General features: G+C 38.8%; 1 protein-coding gene across 1 annotated transcript in view; it reads right to left on the bottom strand.

The window, feature by feature from the left end:
- Window positions 1-14,720, bottom strand: part of TANC2 (tetratricopeptide repeat, ankyrin repeat and coiled-coil containing 2) — a 346,976-nt gene that overhangs the window by 22,849 nt on the left and 309,407 nt on the right. The window contains exons 17-18 of the mRNA XM_003786213.3: window positions 7,878-8,063; window positions 6,679-6,772 (exon numbers count right to left, since the gene is read on the bottom strand). Of these exons, the coding sequence (XP_003786261.1) occupies window positions 6,679-6,772; window positions 7,878-8,063 (280 nt within the window). The remainder of the gene's footprint in view (window positions 1-6,678; window positions 6,773-7,877; window positions 8,064-14,720) is intronic.

Genomic DNA, 14,720 nt, shown 5'->3' on the forward strand with positions numbered 1-14,720 from the left:
GACTCTGTGTCAAAAAAAAAAAAAAAAAAGAAAGAAAGAAAAAAAGAAAATCTGTTATGTAAAAATTATATTTCTATTATTACTTCATTATATGCTAAGATATACAGGGTATCCCAAAAGTCTCCATAAAAAGAGAAAATGGGAAAGTGTAGTTAAACCTATCTTTACTTAAAAAATATTCATTACAAACTTTTATAAAGAGGTGGCCAACGTGTAGAAAATATTTTGTACATAAAGGTACATTTAGCTACAATTTCCCATTTTCTCTATGTATGGTGACTTTTGGGACATCTTATATTTCACTGATTCTAAGATTCACTTTGCCCCTCAAATTTTAACATCTCGTAAATTGGAATAGATCTTACAAATGATGTGATAATAAATAATTATATCATTTTAACTGCCAGAAGTTTTTTGTTTTTGTAATGGTACATAAAATAATGGACATACAGTTTCTTAAAGTTAATGGTGACTTAGATTTGATGGAGTCATACAAATTGTTGGAAACATTGTGACCATTGTATTTTTCTTAGGCAAAAATTGTGTTACTCAGGTCAGGTTGTAGATATGAGACCCCCACCAAATAGCTGCAGGTCACAGACCAGTTTTTTTGTATATAAAAATATAATTGAGTTTGCCATGGGCGGAAACATCACAGTTCAATGGGTCATTGTAAATTTTAAATGATCATATGGTATAAGTTAGGAAGGATCATGGACACTTAATAAACATCATTATAGATAAAAAAGCAAATCAAAATCCATTTGCTATGAGTGCTAAATTATAGGGCTATTTTCACATAGCAAAGACAACATCATATTCCAGAGTTTTATCTGAAATTAAATATATTTTATAGATCTAGAAATTATATGATAGATATACTTCTTTTTTTTTTTTTTTTGAGATAGAGCCTCAAGCTTTCACCCTGGGTAGAGTGCCGTGGCATCACAGCTCCTCCAACTCCTGGGCTCAAGCAATTTCTCCTGCCTCTGCCTCCCAAGTAGCTGTAACTACAGGTGCCTGCCACAACACCTGGCTATTTTTTGGTTGCAGCCATCATTGTTGTTTGATGGCCTGGGCTGGATTTGAACCCACCAGCTTAGATGTATGTGGCTGGCACCTCAGCTGCCTGAGCCACAGGTGCCGAGCCAACAGATACATTTCATTCTAACTCATATTTAAATATCATTTTATAATAGTGTAATTATTGCACATATATATTACATATTCAAACCAGTTAAATACAACATGATCTGAGTGTACAAGCAAAGTGACATGAAGTTTTGCTTTTTAAAATTTTGAGATCTGATACATATATAAAAATAACTTAAAATTTTATTGCACACTTTATTTTTATTTATTTATTTACTTGAGACAGAGTCTTACTTTGTCACCTTGGGTAGAATGCCATGCTGTCATAGCTCACAGCAACCTCAAACGCTTGGGCTCAAGTGATCCTCTTGCATCAGCCTCCCGAGCAGCTGGGACTACAGGTGCCGGCCACAATGCCTAGCTATTTCTTGATACGGGGTCTTCCTCTGGCTCAGGCTGGTCTGGAACTCCGGAGCTCAAGCAATCCACCCACCTCAGCCTCCCAGAGTGCATGGATTACAGGCATGAGCCACTATGCCTGGCCTATTGTACACTTTAAAACATGAATTATTTTTAAAATCCTGAGGCCATAAAGTGTTATTATAGTAAGAAATTTGTATTACTAAAATAAGGCCTCTATTTAGTTCACATCCTTCTTGAATTTCATTTTTAGGATTTCTTTCAAGTATAGTATTACAATGTGTTTGTTATAAGACTATTAGTCTTGGGCTGGGCACCGTGACTCATGCCTGTAATCCCAGCACTTGGGATGCTGAGGTGGGTGGACTGCTTGAGCTCACAAGTTCAAGATCAGCCTGAGCAAGAGCAAGACCTTGTCTCTCATTACTTGAACCCATGAGTTTGAGGTTGCTGTGAGCTAAAATGCCATAGCACTCTACCGAGGGTAATCAAGTGAGACTCAGTCTCAAAAAAAAAAAAAGACTATTAGTCTTATAATTTCTATCCATTATCACCAGGAGGCCATAACTCTTTTTGCTGCTCTGGGTGGTTATATGTCTGTGCCCTTGGCAACAAGGGAGTTGGGAGATATAGCAACACTCTGTTGGGGAAGGTTACACTGACAGAAGTAAAGCAACATGTCCCTTCTGTAGCGCTGGGTCACATATGCAATTCCAAGACTGTCGATGTCCTGGCCAGTCCCTTCCTCTCAGGCTGTCCTCTGGCTTCCCTCAGGGTGGGGTTAAAGAGACAGCAGCTGTTTTCAGCTGCATACTTTCTTTTAATCTGTCATGGACTCTTTTTTTTTTTTTTTTTTTTTAATTAAATGAAGTCATGGACTCTTAAACTGCAGCTGCTTGGCATCTGCTTTCTCTGGATTTGCAGAGGGAGGAACTGTTTTGAGAAATAAATTCCTGAGCTTTGGACCATTCCACATGATGCTTAAAAAGTTGTGAAACATACATAAGATTTTGTCATGAGAAAAAAATCACAATTTATCATTATAAATTTTAAATGAGTTCAAGAGTCTTGTCTTTTTAGTAACATTGTTACCCTAACCAAAATGCATGCTCTTCTTATTTATATTCTCCCTAAATTGGCCATCTTAATATTGGTCTACTTCGCCTGGAAAATATGACACATATCTTTGGTTACTCTATAGTTTTTATTGCCCTGGTTTCATAAAAACACATCAAAGATTACTAATATTTCTCTAGATGCTCCAGTTTAGATTTGGAGGGAAAAGAACAATCATTTCTTGCAAAGGCCACAAGGAAGAGGCTTCTATTTGCATAGACGTACCAAAAGATGCAGATATTGCTTTGCTACAAACCAAGAGGAATTGATGAGTTGGGCCTTATAGGGTAGTACCTTCACTGTGCATCCAAATAGCAACTTTAGGCTTGGCGCCTATAGCTCAACAACAAAAAAAAAGAACCCCCCCCCCAAAACAAATAGCAACTTTACTCATAATATATCACCTTTACAGCTTAATTGTGTCACATACCACTCTACAACAAATAACACTCAGTTAAGCCATATTTTAACAAAAATTTAACATCTTGGTTTCCAAATTCAGGTGAAAAGAGCCCCCCCCCCCTTTTTTGACAGAGTCTCACTCTGTTGCTCAGGCTAGAGTGCTATGGCCTTAGCATAGCACACAGTAACCTTAAACCCCTGGGTTCAAGTGATTCTTCTGCCTCAGCCTCCCGAGTAGCTAGGAGTACAGGAGTTTGCCAGTAGGTCTGGCTAATTTTTTCTGTTTTTAGTAGAGACAGGGTCTCGCTTTTGCTCAGGCTGGTATCAAACTCCTGAGTGCAAGTGATCTTCTGTCTTGGCCTCCCAGAGTGCTAGGAATCTAAGCATGAGCTACTGTGCCTGGACAGAAAGAATTATTTTGATGGGAGAAATCTTTATTCCTAAATTACTAGAAGGATCACATAAAAATAGAAAAAGGCCACAATTATTTTATGCTATAGTTTGGGCATATTGTAAAGTAAATTTTAGTCTTTAAAAAATATTTAGAAAAAGGAGAGGGGAAAAGTTTAACTTGAAAGAAGATTCTGTTACTAGCAGTATGGAGAATCCAAAGGGAAAGAGGATTGAAAAGGAAAATTGCTATAATGTTGCCAAGAGAGTAGCATTACAGTGATTGTATTTTCTGTAATTTTCATTAAGCATTTAATTCACAGTAAAATACCTGCCTTACAAGATATGCAGGGGGAAATACTTCAACATTATTACAAGCCTAATGCTAGTCTGAAGTGGAATTGTATATTAAAGTGGAGATTGCAAAGTTCTGTCAGGGTTTCAAGGTTTCAAGTTCTAAAAAACCAGTTATAGGCATTTGCAGAAACATCAAGGAGTTATATACCTATTTAGGTACAGTCTCTCTCACACACACACAGAGATGGGCCAAAATATTCTTACCTGCAAAGGATTAAAAATTTGATAGCATGTCTACATTGTTCTCTTTAGTTTAGGGTTAAGTAAAATCCTGCTTTATTTGGAGTTGGCACATTTTGCACTATTTAAAGTACCTTGTACATCGCACTTTAAATTACTCTCCTAATGAGTACTTCTATTTGAAATGTACTTTATGGACAATTATGTCTAAAAGCTTGGTTGAAAACAACTTTTTGCACCTGTATCACAAAGTACTACTTAGTCACTGTTCAAACTGGATGAAATTTCTAATAATTCCTGAATAATGTAGAAATGTATTTCCTTAAATTGGGAGAACTAGAAAGTGGCAACTGTTAAATTAAATGTGACGAACTTTGTACCTTTAATTTTGGAGAGATGTATTCTCTATAGCAGACTGCATCTGTGGGCATTTCTTGTCATATTTCTTTCCCCAAAACATGTGTTTTCCTTTATTTTTCCCCCCACAAAGAGATCCAAATACTGACAGACTCATTGTCATAAAATTAATTATTGCTATTTCCTAATTAGTCATACTACTCTGATTTTTATAATAATGAAGACACCATAAATATACATTTAATATACATTTCTTTCTTAGGTAGGTCAGCAATGGCCTGAACATAAGAGACCAGGCACCATCTCAGCAATGTTTTTTCTTTTTCTTTTTTTTTTTTTGAGACAGAGCCTCAAGCTGTTGCCCTGGGTAGAGCGCTGTGGTATCACAGCTCACAGCAACCTCCAACTCCTGGGCTCAAGCAATTCTCCTGCCTCCGCCTCCCAAGTAGCTGGGACTACAGGTGCCCACCACAACACCCGATTATTTTTTTGTTGCAGCTGTCATTGTTGTTTGGCAGGCCTGGTCTGCATTCAAACCCGCCAGCTTAGGTGTATGTGGCTGGCGCCTTAGCCACTTGAGCCACAGGCGCCGAGCCAGCAATCTTTTTTCTTGTCTGTAATTATTTGCTTCTTTGAAAACTAAATCATTATTAATAGCATTAAAAATCAAATTAGATAAAACAATGTTTGTTTTCTTTCAGGTAGCACATAGTAATAGAGCACAATGTTTTAGATTTGCACATTTGGAGATCCAGAGTTGGAAAACAGCACAAATCATATTTGGTAAAATATAGGCCATTTGATTCTTATTTTTTTTTGCAGTTTTTGGTTAAAAAATTGCAAAAAACCTCTGGTTAATGGGGCCAGCGCCCTACTCCTTGACCCACAGGCGCTGCCTAGCCACTTATTCTTGAAAAGAGCTATGTGGAAACTGAGGAAACAAATTAGGGAAGACCACATCTGACATGTTTACACTCTACCCAGAACAATGGTAATGAGTGCTTACTGGCAAAAAATTAGCAAAATAGCTCTTAGTGTAATAAGTATTAAAACAGAGGAACTGAGATACATAGCCCTATTTCAAGACAGACTTGAATATCTACCTGCAAGGTGCTCAGTGGAATCAAAGACGGATCCAAGTCCACAAACAGACTTCTAGCCCTGGCTAGTGTTTTTCACCAGCCTTGTCATCTCATCCCCCTTCTTTCCAACAACCTTAAGGCTGTGCTTTGGATTTCAAAATAGTTAAGTTTGGGAGAACCATGGGGTTACATAGGGTTTCTTAGAGAAAAGAGGAAGTCTTAAAACAGGCATGTGGCTAATGAGTAGACAGAATGGTCTAACTAATTCAGAAAGAAAGGACAAACTGGATGTGAAGAACAAAAGTGACAGAGTTAAAAATGTAACTGAAGTTAAGCCCTTCTAAAATTAGGTGAATTATTTTTTAAGTGATAATACTAAAGGAATATTAGCACCTAATTCTCATTTTATTATAAAACCTCTTAAGAGGGCTTGGCGCCTGTAGCTCAAGTGGCTAAGGTGCCAGCCACATACACCAGAGCTGGTGGGTTCGAATCCAGCCCAGGCCTGCCCAACAACAATAGCAACTACAATCAAATCAAAAAATAGATGGGCATTGCGGTGGGCACTATAGTCCCACTTATTGGGAGGCTGAGGCAAGAGAATCACTTAAGCCCAGGAGTTGGAGGTTGCTGTGAGCTGTGATGCCACAGTGCTCAACCCAGGGCAATAAGCTTGAGGCTCCGTCTCCAAATAAACAAAACAAAACAAACAAAACAAAAACACCCCAAAACCTCTTAAGAGGATGTAACTGAACAATAGGAAATGGCCTACAGATTTAAAAAGCTGAACATTTAAATGGTAAAGGGAGCAAACTCCCCAGAAGTTTATATTCTGGATTAGACATCCCAGGATACTTGCTTGAGCACTCATGTTAGCTTGCTTTGTAGCTATGAATTTCCCTGCATTGTTGAGATGTCATTATAATGACTGGAAGATGAAATTAGTCCACTGTAAAACATTACTGTTCAAATCTATCCATTTAAATAATTTGTTGCATTAGAATCATTTTACAAGGTGCTATTACCTTAGTAGTAAGAAGAAAGTAAATGCTGTAACATTGATGAAAGCATTAAAATTCTGATTTGAAGATTTGAAAAAAAAAAAAAAAGAAAAGGGAAATCGCTTGACTTTTTGTTTTGGCTGAATTGTTCTCCAATACAAAAGCCATAAGCCAGAAGACTGCCAAAGGTATATCAGGAAAAAGTAAGGGTAAGAGACACAGGGAATCCACATAAATACAACGCGTTCATGAGAGAAGACAGTAGTGTCCGTGAACAGTACCTGTCTCTCCCCAGAGACTGTCGAAGCTGTTGATCTGTGCTCGTTCCACTTCCTCTTCATCTTTTTCTGGAAGATCAAGTAGGTAGGAAACAATCTGAAACAAGAAGTTGAGTCAGTTCAAAGTTCAGGTGGAAAACTATGCTACTGATGTCAGCCTGTGAGAGTTAGAAGATAGATACCTGGAAGAGCCAAGTATTACTAAATATCTTGCACACAAAAGGAATCAGAACTGACTTTCTTGGCAAAGAAACCTAGAGCTGTCACAATGAGCTTTTGTCCTATCAGGTACATGTTTCTCCAGAACACAATTCATATATACAGCAAATGATTAAAAGATTATATATTCTTCATGTGTAAGTTAAAGAAGCAATCCTTCATCCTCTCAATAAAAAATTATAGAAAATAAATTTGAGAAAATTGAAGGCCTATATTTCTTCAGAGTAGAGACATTATCTGAGACTAGTATACAGAGTATGACCTCTAAAAACAAAAGTGATAGCTCTGCTTCCAGGAATTTGACTGTATAAAAGAATTTATTAACTTCATTTTACTTATGGGAAACTAAGGTTCTAAGAGGTTAGAGAAATTGCCCAAGGTCTCTAAAGCTAATGAGCATCAAAGCTGAGACTAAATCTGGTCCTTCTGAGATTCTTAATGTTTTGCTCTTCCCATGCCACCTTGTCTAACTAGGTGAGTGCAGGTCAAAAATTAATCCCTGTGAGCCTTCATGCCATTGTCTGTTAAATAGGGGTAGAAGCATGGGAAAGAATTAGATTAGATTAATTCTACAGTTCTTTCCAACTCTCATGTTCCTATACCTATAATTTCAGGGACATCAGCATTAGAGTAGTCAAGTGCTTTGTGGTATTTAATCTCCTTATTATGCAGAGTAGCTATCAAAAATTCTTATTAATTTGGCCGATAATTTTGTCTTTTTTTTTTTTTTTCTTGAGAACCTCTTGCCTCAGTTTTTCTAGTTTTAGTAGAGACAGGGTCTTGCTTTTGCTCAGGCTGGTCTAGCCTTGATTGCTTGTGAGCTCAAGCAATCTACCTGGCTTGGCCTTCCAGAGCACTAGGATTACAGGTGTGAGGTACTACATCCAGCCAGACAATTTTGTATTAATACAATTCTTTTCTCCTAGCTCCCCAGAGTCTTTAATATATACCTTGGAAAAATAATCCTATTACCTACTTCTTACCTCAGTGTAACCCATGCTGGCTGCAGCAATGAGGGCCTGTTGGATGGCATGGCTCTTCTTAAATACTCCTTGCTGTTGGCCAGCCATTGTCCAGTCACACTGAATCAAAAACTTGACAACCTCCAGATGACCTCGAAGTGCAGCATGAACCAAAGCACACTGCCCATTCTTATCCAAGTGATCCACCTAGGAGAGAAGACAGAAAAATCTCTGTGAACAAAGATAAATGGCTGTACTCTCAATCTAGTCACATCAGCCCATCGCACATGTCTAGACTTCTAAGATTCATCCTTTCCACTTCTCAAACCAATCGCTGAGCAATTTATTTATTCATTTATTTTTTTGAGACAGAGTCTCAACTTTGTTGCCCTCATTAGAGTGCTGTAGCATTATAGCTCACAGCAATCTCTAACTCTTGGGCTCAAGTGATTCTCCTGCCTCAGCCTCCCAAGTAGCTGAGACTACAGGCACCCACCACAACACCGGCCTATTTTTAGAGATGAGGTCTCGCTCTGGCTCAGGCTGGTCTTGAACCTGTGAGCTCAGGTGATCCATCTGCCTCGGTTCCCAAGTGCTGTGAGCCACTGCGCCTGGCCCACTAAGCAATTTAAAAGGTACTCTACTCAGACTAGATCAATACTGAGCTATGTCTCTGCTAGATGTCTCTCTGAAGAGAACTTTTTCCCAGAAAAGATCAGGCTTTTGTTTTCACATTAAAGAAAAATAAAAAACAAAACCTCCAACTTGAGCTTCGTTTTCCCGAGGTACTTTCTCCTTTGTCCTCAAATAATTCTTTTCAGACCAAGATTTGAGAGACTTATAGCTCTGTTGGAACCCCCCCCCCAACCCTAATCTTTGAAATCATAAAAGGGAAGAAAAAACATTTTGAAGCTATAATTCTTTTGGTATTCCAAAGAAGCAGTATATCTCATATCATGAATCACTCATTTGATCACCAAGCTTTGGCAATGTCCATTTCTCTCTTCCAATGAGAGGACAGAATCTCAAAGCTCTAGCCAAAATGGTTAGAGGCACTTGGAGCTCAATGCTAGACTAAGCACCAATAGCAGTTTTTATAATTGCATTGTTGGGCTTGATGTGTGTAGCTCAGCAGCTATGGTGCTGGCCACATATACCGGGGCTGGTGGGTTCGAACCTGGCCTGGGCCTGCCAAACAACAATAACAACTACAACAAAAAAATAACTAGGTTGTGGCAGGAGCCTGTAGTTACAGCTATTTGGGAGGGTGAGGTAAGAGAATCGCTTAAGCCTAAGAGTTTGAGGTTGCTGTGAGCTGTGATGCCACAGCACTCTTTCAAAGGTGACATAGTGAGACTCTGCTTCAAAAAAAAAAAAAAATCTATATATATATATATATATATAATTGCAATGTTGGTTAAAAGTTTAGGCTGAAAGAAGCATCTTATTAAGATCAATCTACCAGAAAGATCTTAGTCATAAGTTTTAATAGATAAGCAGTTATTTCTGGCAGGTAGGTGGTTACCTGGCTTGAGGTAATTAAAGCACTTGAAAGATCTCTTCTGCTTCTTCTGTTGACTTTAGTTCTACCCAGCCATACACATAATGAATGTTTTTTTTTTTTTTTTTGGAGGCTGAGTCTCACTTTGTCACCCTTAGTGACAGTGGAGTGGTATTACAGCTCACAGCAACCTCAAACTCTTGGGCTCAAGGGATTCTCTTGCCTCAGCCTCCCAAGTAGCTGGGACTACAGGTGCCTACCACAATGCCTGGCTATTTTAAAAGATGAGGTCTTGCTCTGGCTTAGGCTGGTCTCAAACCTGTGAGTTCAGTTGATTCACCTCCTCGGCTTCCCAGAGTGCTAGGATTACAGGTGTGAGCCACTGAGTCCGGCCCACATGATGGATATTTACTGAATGTCTAGCATGTGCAAGGTATCATTTAGCAAAAGAACGTGAAAAAGATTGTAATACAGATTCTGCTCTCAAGTACTTTTGAATAAGATAGGTGAGATGTGACCAATGTGAGAAAAACATGGGTGTACATAATAAATGTCATGAAGTAAATAAGCACACGATAAAACTTCAAAGGAAGCAAAAGTTAGTTCCCAGGTAAAATCAGGAATGGATTGTGAGGTAAAGGTCTATCTGAACTGGCTGAGCTAGGTAATGATTAATTTATTCTACTTTTTGTAAGGGTAGGATACCTGAAGGGGAAGTTTAAATTTTAAGGTTAAGAAGGTCTTCTGGGACCAGAGCATGGATATTTTTGAATCCTAGGCTATCTGGTTTGAATTTTAATCAGTAGCTGGTAAGTCATTAAGAACATTCATGCTCAGAACTTTATTTTCAAAAACTAAGGGGACAGATAAAAGAAACCATAGCTCCATGAAGAAATGGTTGATTCTAGGAGTTGAACAGTAAAACTGAGTCTTAGACAGAACATCTTATAATGCCAGAGTAAGAAATTCTCAAAAAATAATAAGAGGAAGTTGAAAGCACATAGAAACCAACTTGGAAGAGTTCCCAATAGCCAGATTGAGGGTAATTTGTGTAATGAAATGAATAATGATGATAAATGTCTTATAGAATTAATATCTGGACATCATAATGATATAAATAAATACATGGATGAGAAGGGATGGCTTTTCCTTATAGTAAAATTCCAATTAAAGTTTGTTGAAAGAATGATGGAAATGGAAAATCACCATTAGGCACACAACAAAGCAATAATGATGACAGCAAGAATCACTGATGGATCCTAAAAATCAGTGGACAGAAATATGATGAGAGATATAGTATTTATCTGCCTGGTTTCAAATCATCTCCCTAAAAGATACTTCTTTATCACAAAGGGAAAAACAGTAACTTCAGAGTTAAGAAAGGTGAAGACACTACCTTAACCAAGTTACTAGATTTAACATCAGAAGTGTCAACATCACATACCTCAAGTGCTACACTCAACAACAATTAAGGGCATAGCATTGTTCTGTGGTATTCTTGCTAAACATATATACACTCAGCTTAATCGTGAGAAAACATCAGACAAACTAAAATTGAAAAACATTCAATAAAACACCTGCCAGTATTCTTCAAAATTGTCAAATCATAAAAAACAAAGACAGACTGAGGAACTCTCACACATTGGAGAAGATGCAACATTAAATATAATGCAAGATCCTGAATTTGCTCCTGGAATGAAAAGATATTAGTGGGACAACCAGAAAAATTTCAACAAGGTCTGTAGATTAGTTCATATGATTTTATTAATGTTAATCTCTTGGTTTTGATAACTGAACTATGGTTACTTAAGCTGTTAAAATTAGAAGCCAGTTAGAGGACAACCGAGGGGACTCTCTGCACAATGTTTTTTTGCCTATAGGAGACCCATTTTAATTTATTTACTTTTAATCTTTTGAATTGACATAATTGTATATATTTATGGTGTTCAATGTGATATTTTGATACATGCATACAATGTGTAATGATCAAATCAGGGTAATTAGCACATCCATCACCTCATTTCTTTGTGTTGGGTCTCTGTACTACTTTTTAAAGTCTAAAATTATTTCTGCTTGGTGCCTGTGACTCAAGCGGCTAAGGCACCAGCCACATACACCTGAGCTAGTGAGTTCGAATTTAGCCCAGGCCCGCCAAACAACGACAGCTGCAACCGAAAAATAGCCGGGCATTGTGGCAGGCACCTGTAGTCCTAGCTATTTGAGAGACAGAGGCAGGAGAAGCGCTTAAGCCTAGAGTTGGAGGTTGCTGTGAACTGTGATGCCACGGCACTACCCACTCTACCCAGGGTGACAGCTTGAGGTTCTATCTCAAAAAAAAAAGAAAAAAAATTATTTCAAAGTAAAAGGTTTTAAGATGCTAAGGGGATGGTGTGTAAAAGATAAGATTAGAATCTGAAAGGCAAATGGTTACACAAGATTCTAAGAATAGGAAGGGTGACAGTTTGGATAGACAAAGAAATAGCTGCTAAAGCTATTTTGAGGATAAAGTTCAGAACAGCTGGCTACTAAATGAGCAGGGAAGGGCAAAGGAGAGTAAGGTATTAAAGATTTCCTAGTTCTAAGAAAAATGGAGGCTACATCAGATTTTACAAAGCCAGAAAGAGAAGGGTAAAGATGATACGTGATTTTAGAAGGTTAAATAGAAGTATTAGTGAGGTATCTGGGCATAACTGCCAAGGAGGTATTTAGGAATTTGAAACCATTTTTAGGAATAAGCAATTTGAGCTTAAGAGTCACCCAAATATAGGTAGGGGAACTAGAACCTAGCTAGGTATGATTCCAAAGCATATGATTTTAAAGCTGAAGAGTATGGAGAAGAGTAAGAGAAGTGAGAGGTGACTAGGACAACATTAAAAGTTCACTACTGCCAACACTATGGAGCAGTTCAGAGGGGTGAGGAATGAGAAAAAGTTGCTTTATTTGGTGATTGGCTGTCATTAGTGACTTTTCAGAGAGTAGCTCAGTAGAATGCTGCGAGGTTGGGGTAATATCTTTTTTAAGGTTATTCATTAGGTACTGTATGAGATTAAAAATAGACTTCAACTCTTTTTAAAAAGGCGTTACCTCTTAATCCTCACACTGACTCTATTTTTCCTTTTCATAGGTGAAAAAAGTGAGACTGAGTGAGGTTAAATGATTTACCTAAACCCTCATATAAAGTAAGTGGACACAGGATTTGACCCTGTTGTCTTTGATGCCAAGCTTATGATTTTAATAACATGCCTCCTTTCTCATTCATGGAAGCAAGGCTGCAAGGGGCTAAGGATATTAATAAGGAAGCTGAAGTAGCAAGTAGAGATGACTCTTAGGTCTGGTTTGGGAGACAAGAAAGGGAAGAGATGGATGGGCACAGTGGTTCATGCCTGTAATCCTAGCACTCTGGCAGGTAGGGGCAGGTGGATTGTCTGAGCTCACAGGTTTAAGACCAGCCTGAGCCAGAGCAAGACCTCATCTCTAAAAATAGCCGGGCATTGTGGTGGGCACCTATAGTGGGTGGACACTCCTCCTACTTGGGAGGCTGAGGCAAGAGAATCACTTGAACCCAAGAGTTTGAGGTTGCTGTGAGCTGTGACACGACAGCACTCGACTGAGGGGGACAAAGTGAAACTCTATCTCCAAAAAAAAAAAAAAAAAGAAAGAAAGAAAGAAAGAGAAGAGATGGGATATAGCTTCTGGTAAGCAAGAGAGAAAGAAATTTCTTTTCTAGTCTAAGAGAGACATTGGGTTTTTAGAAACTGAAAAGAAATGTAGTGTGAATTTAGAAAAAGAATGAATATGTGAGACAATGAGCCACATACTGGGATCAAGCATATAGGTGGATGTGTGGTGCCTGTAGCTCAAAGGACGAGGGCGGCAACCCCATATCCCGGAGATGGCGGGTTTAAACCCAGCTCTGGCCAAAAATTGCAAAAAAAAGAAAGAATATAGGTGGAGTAGAGGTAGCTGCTTTGAAAAGAAAGGTAAGCGGTAAACACTTCCTTCTCTGAGAAGTATAGGTGACTGTAGGTAAGAGCTGATAGAGTTTTGAGATGGCAGCACATTGATATGAACTCAATAAATCACGGTAATATAGGGCAGAAAAGGTGTGACAGAACCTTAGAAGAAGACAAATTATTTACATATCTGCTCCAGGGAAACAGTGAAAGATGCATAAAATGATGGCTTGGCAGTGTAAGGACTGGGCAGCAGGAAGGACCGGGTGAGATCAGAATCTGATTTGACAGCAATAGTAATGAGGCTGTTATCTTCCTGTCTCAAAGGTGTCCATTCCAACAAATGAGATGTTACAGGTCGACACTCACTGCTGTCACACAGAAATCTAAGGCTCTGGGACTTCACTGAGAGTCCAGGTCTCTGATTTCAAAGGAGTAGCAGAGGTCTCTCTTTCCTCCCTGGACACCTCAGAATGAAGTCATAGATAATACTTCACTGTGAAACCACCAAAATCCTGAGTTTGTTTTCAGTACTTAAACAAAATACTGTGAGACTGCAATTTTCCCCAGTGCCCTACATTTCTGAGACATAGCATTTTTCTTTTCACCAATATTTTGAAATAAAGTTCTTTTATACCAGTGGCTCTTGAGACAGAATAAGGCAAATATATTTTGGAAATGTTTTTTCAGAAATGAAATGTACTAACAGAAACACTTCAAGGTGCCTTTGGTCAGTTTGAGAATAAACAGGGAAAACTATCTCCTCCCTGTATCTCTAGGGCAGTGGTCTTCGAGGACAGGATGGAGGGGTTTTGTCTTGTTCTTATCTCCACGCAAACCTTTCTTCTCTACACATGAAAGGCATAGTATGCGGGTGCCATTCAGTTCAGACCTACCACTGCACTCTCCTTGCTCCCCCACTTCTTCTTTTTGTTAGAAGGGAGCCTTTTCTGAATTCAGGAGAAAAATTCTGGGCTTTTAGGTCAGGACTTTTTGTGGTTGCTGATAAATGCAATTTCCTTAGGACTCTCAAAGGTTTTAGAACTGTGTCCTGATGCAGTATGCACTTGTAGTGGCAAGTGGGCAAACATGGGATGTATGCAGAACCAGTATTCCCTTTGATCTGCTCTCCATCAGGGTACAATGTACTCTATTTAGCTCCATGAAGTAACACGAGATGAAAAAAGACTGCATTGAAAAGAAAGAGAAGGCTCGGCGCCTGTGGCTCAAGTGGCTAAGGAGCCAGCCATATATACCTAAGGTGGCGGGTTCAAATCCAGCCCGAGCCTGCCAAACAACAATGATGGCTGCAACCGAAAAAAAATAGCCGGGCATTGTGGCGGGTGCCTGTGGTCCCAGCTACTTGGGAGGTGGAGGCAGGAGACTCGCTTGAGCCCAGGAGTTGGAGGT

Source organism: Otolemur garnettii, unplaced genomic scaffold (assembly GCF_000181295.1).
Source record: "Otolemur garnettii isolate 467f Iridium unplaced genomic scaffold, OtoGar3 scaffold00018, whole genome shotgun sequence".
Classification (NCBI taxonomy): Eukaryota; Metazoa; Chordata; class Mammalia; order Primates; family Galagidae; genus Otolemur; species Otolemur garnettii.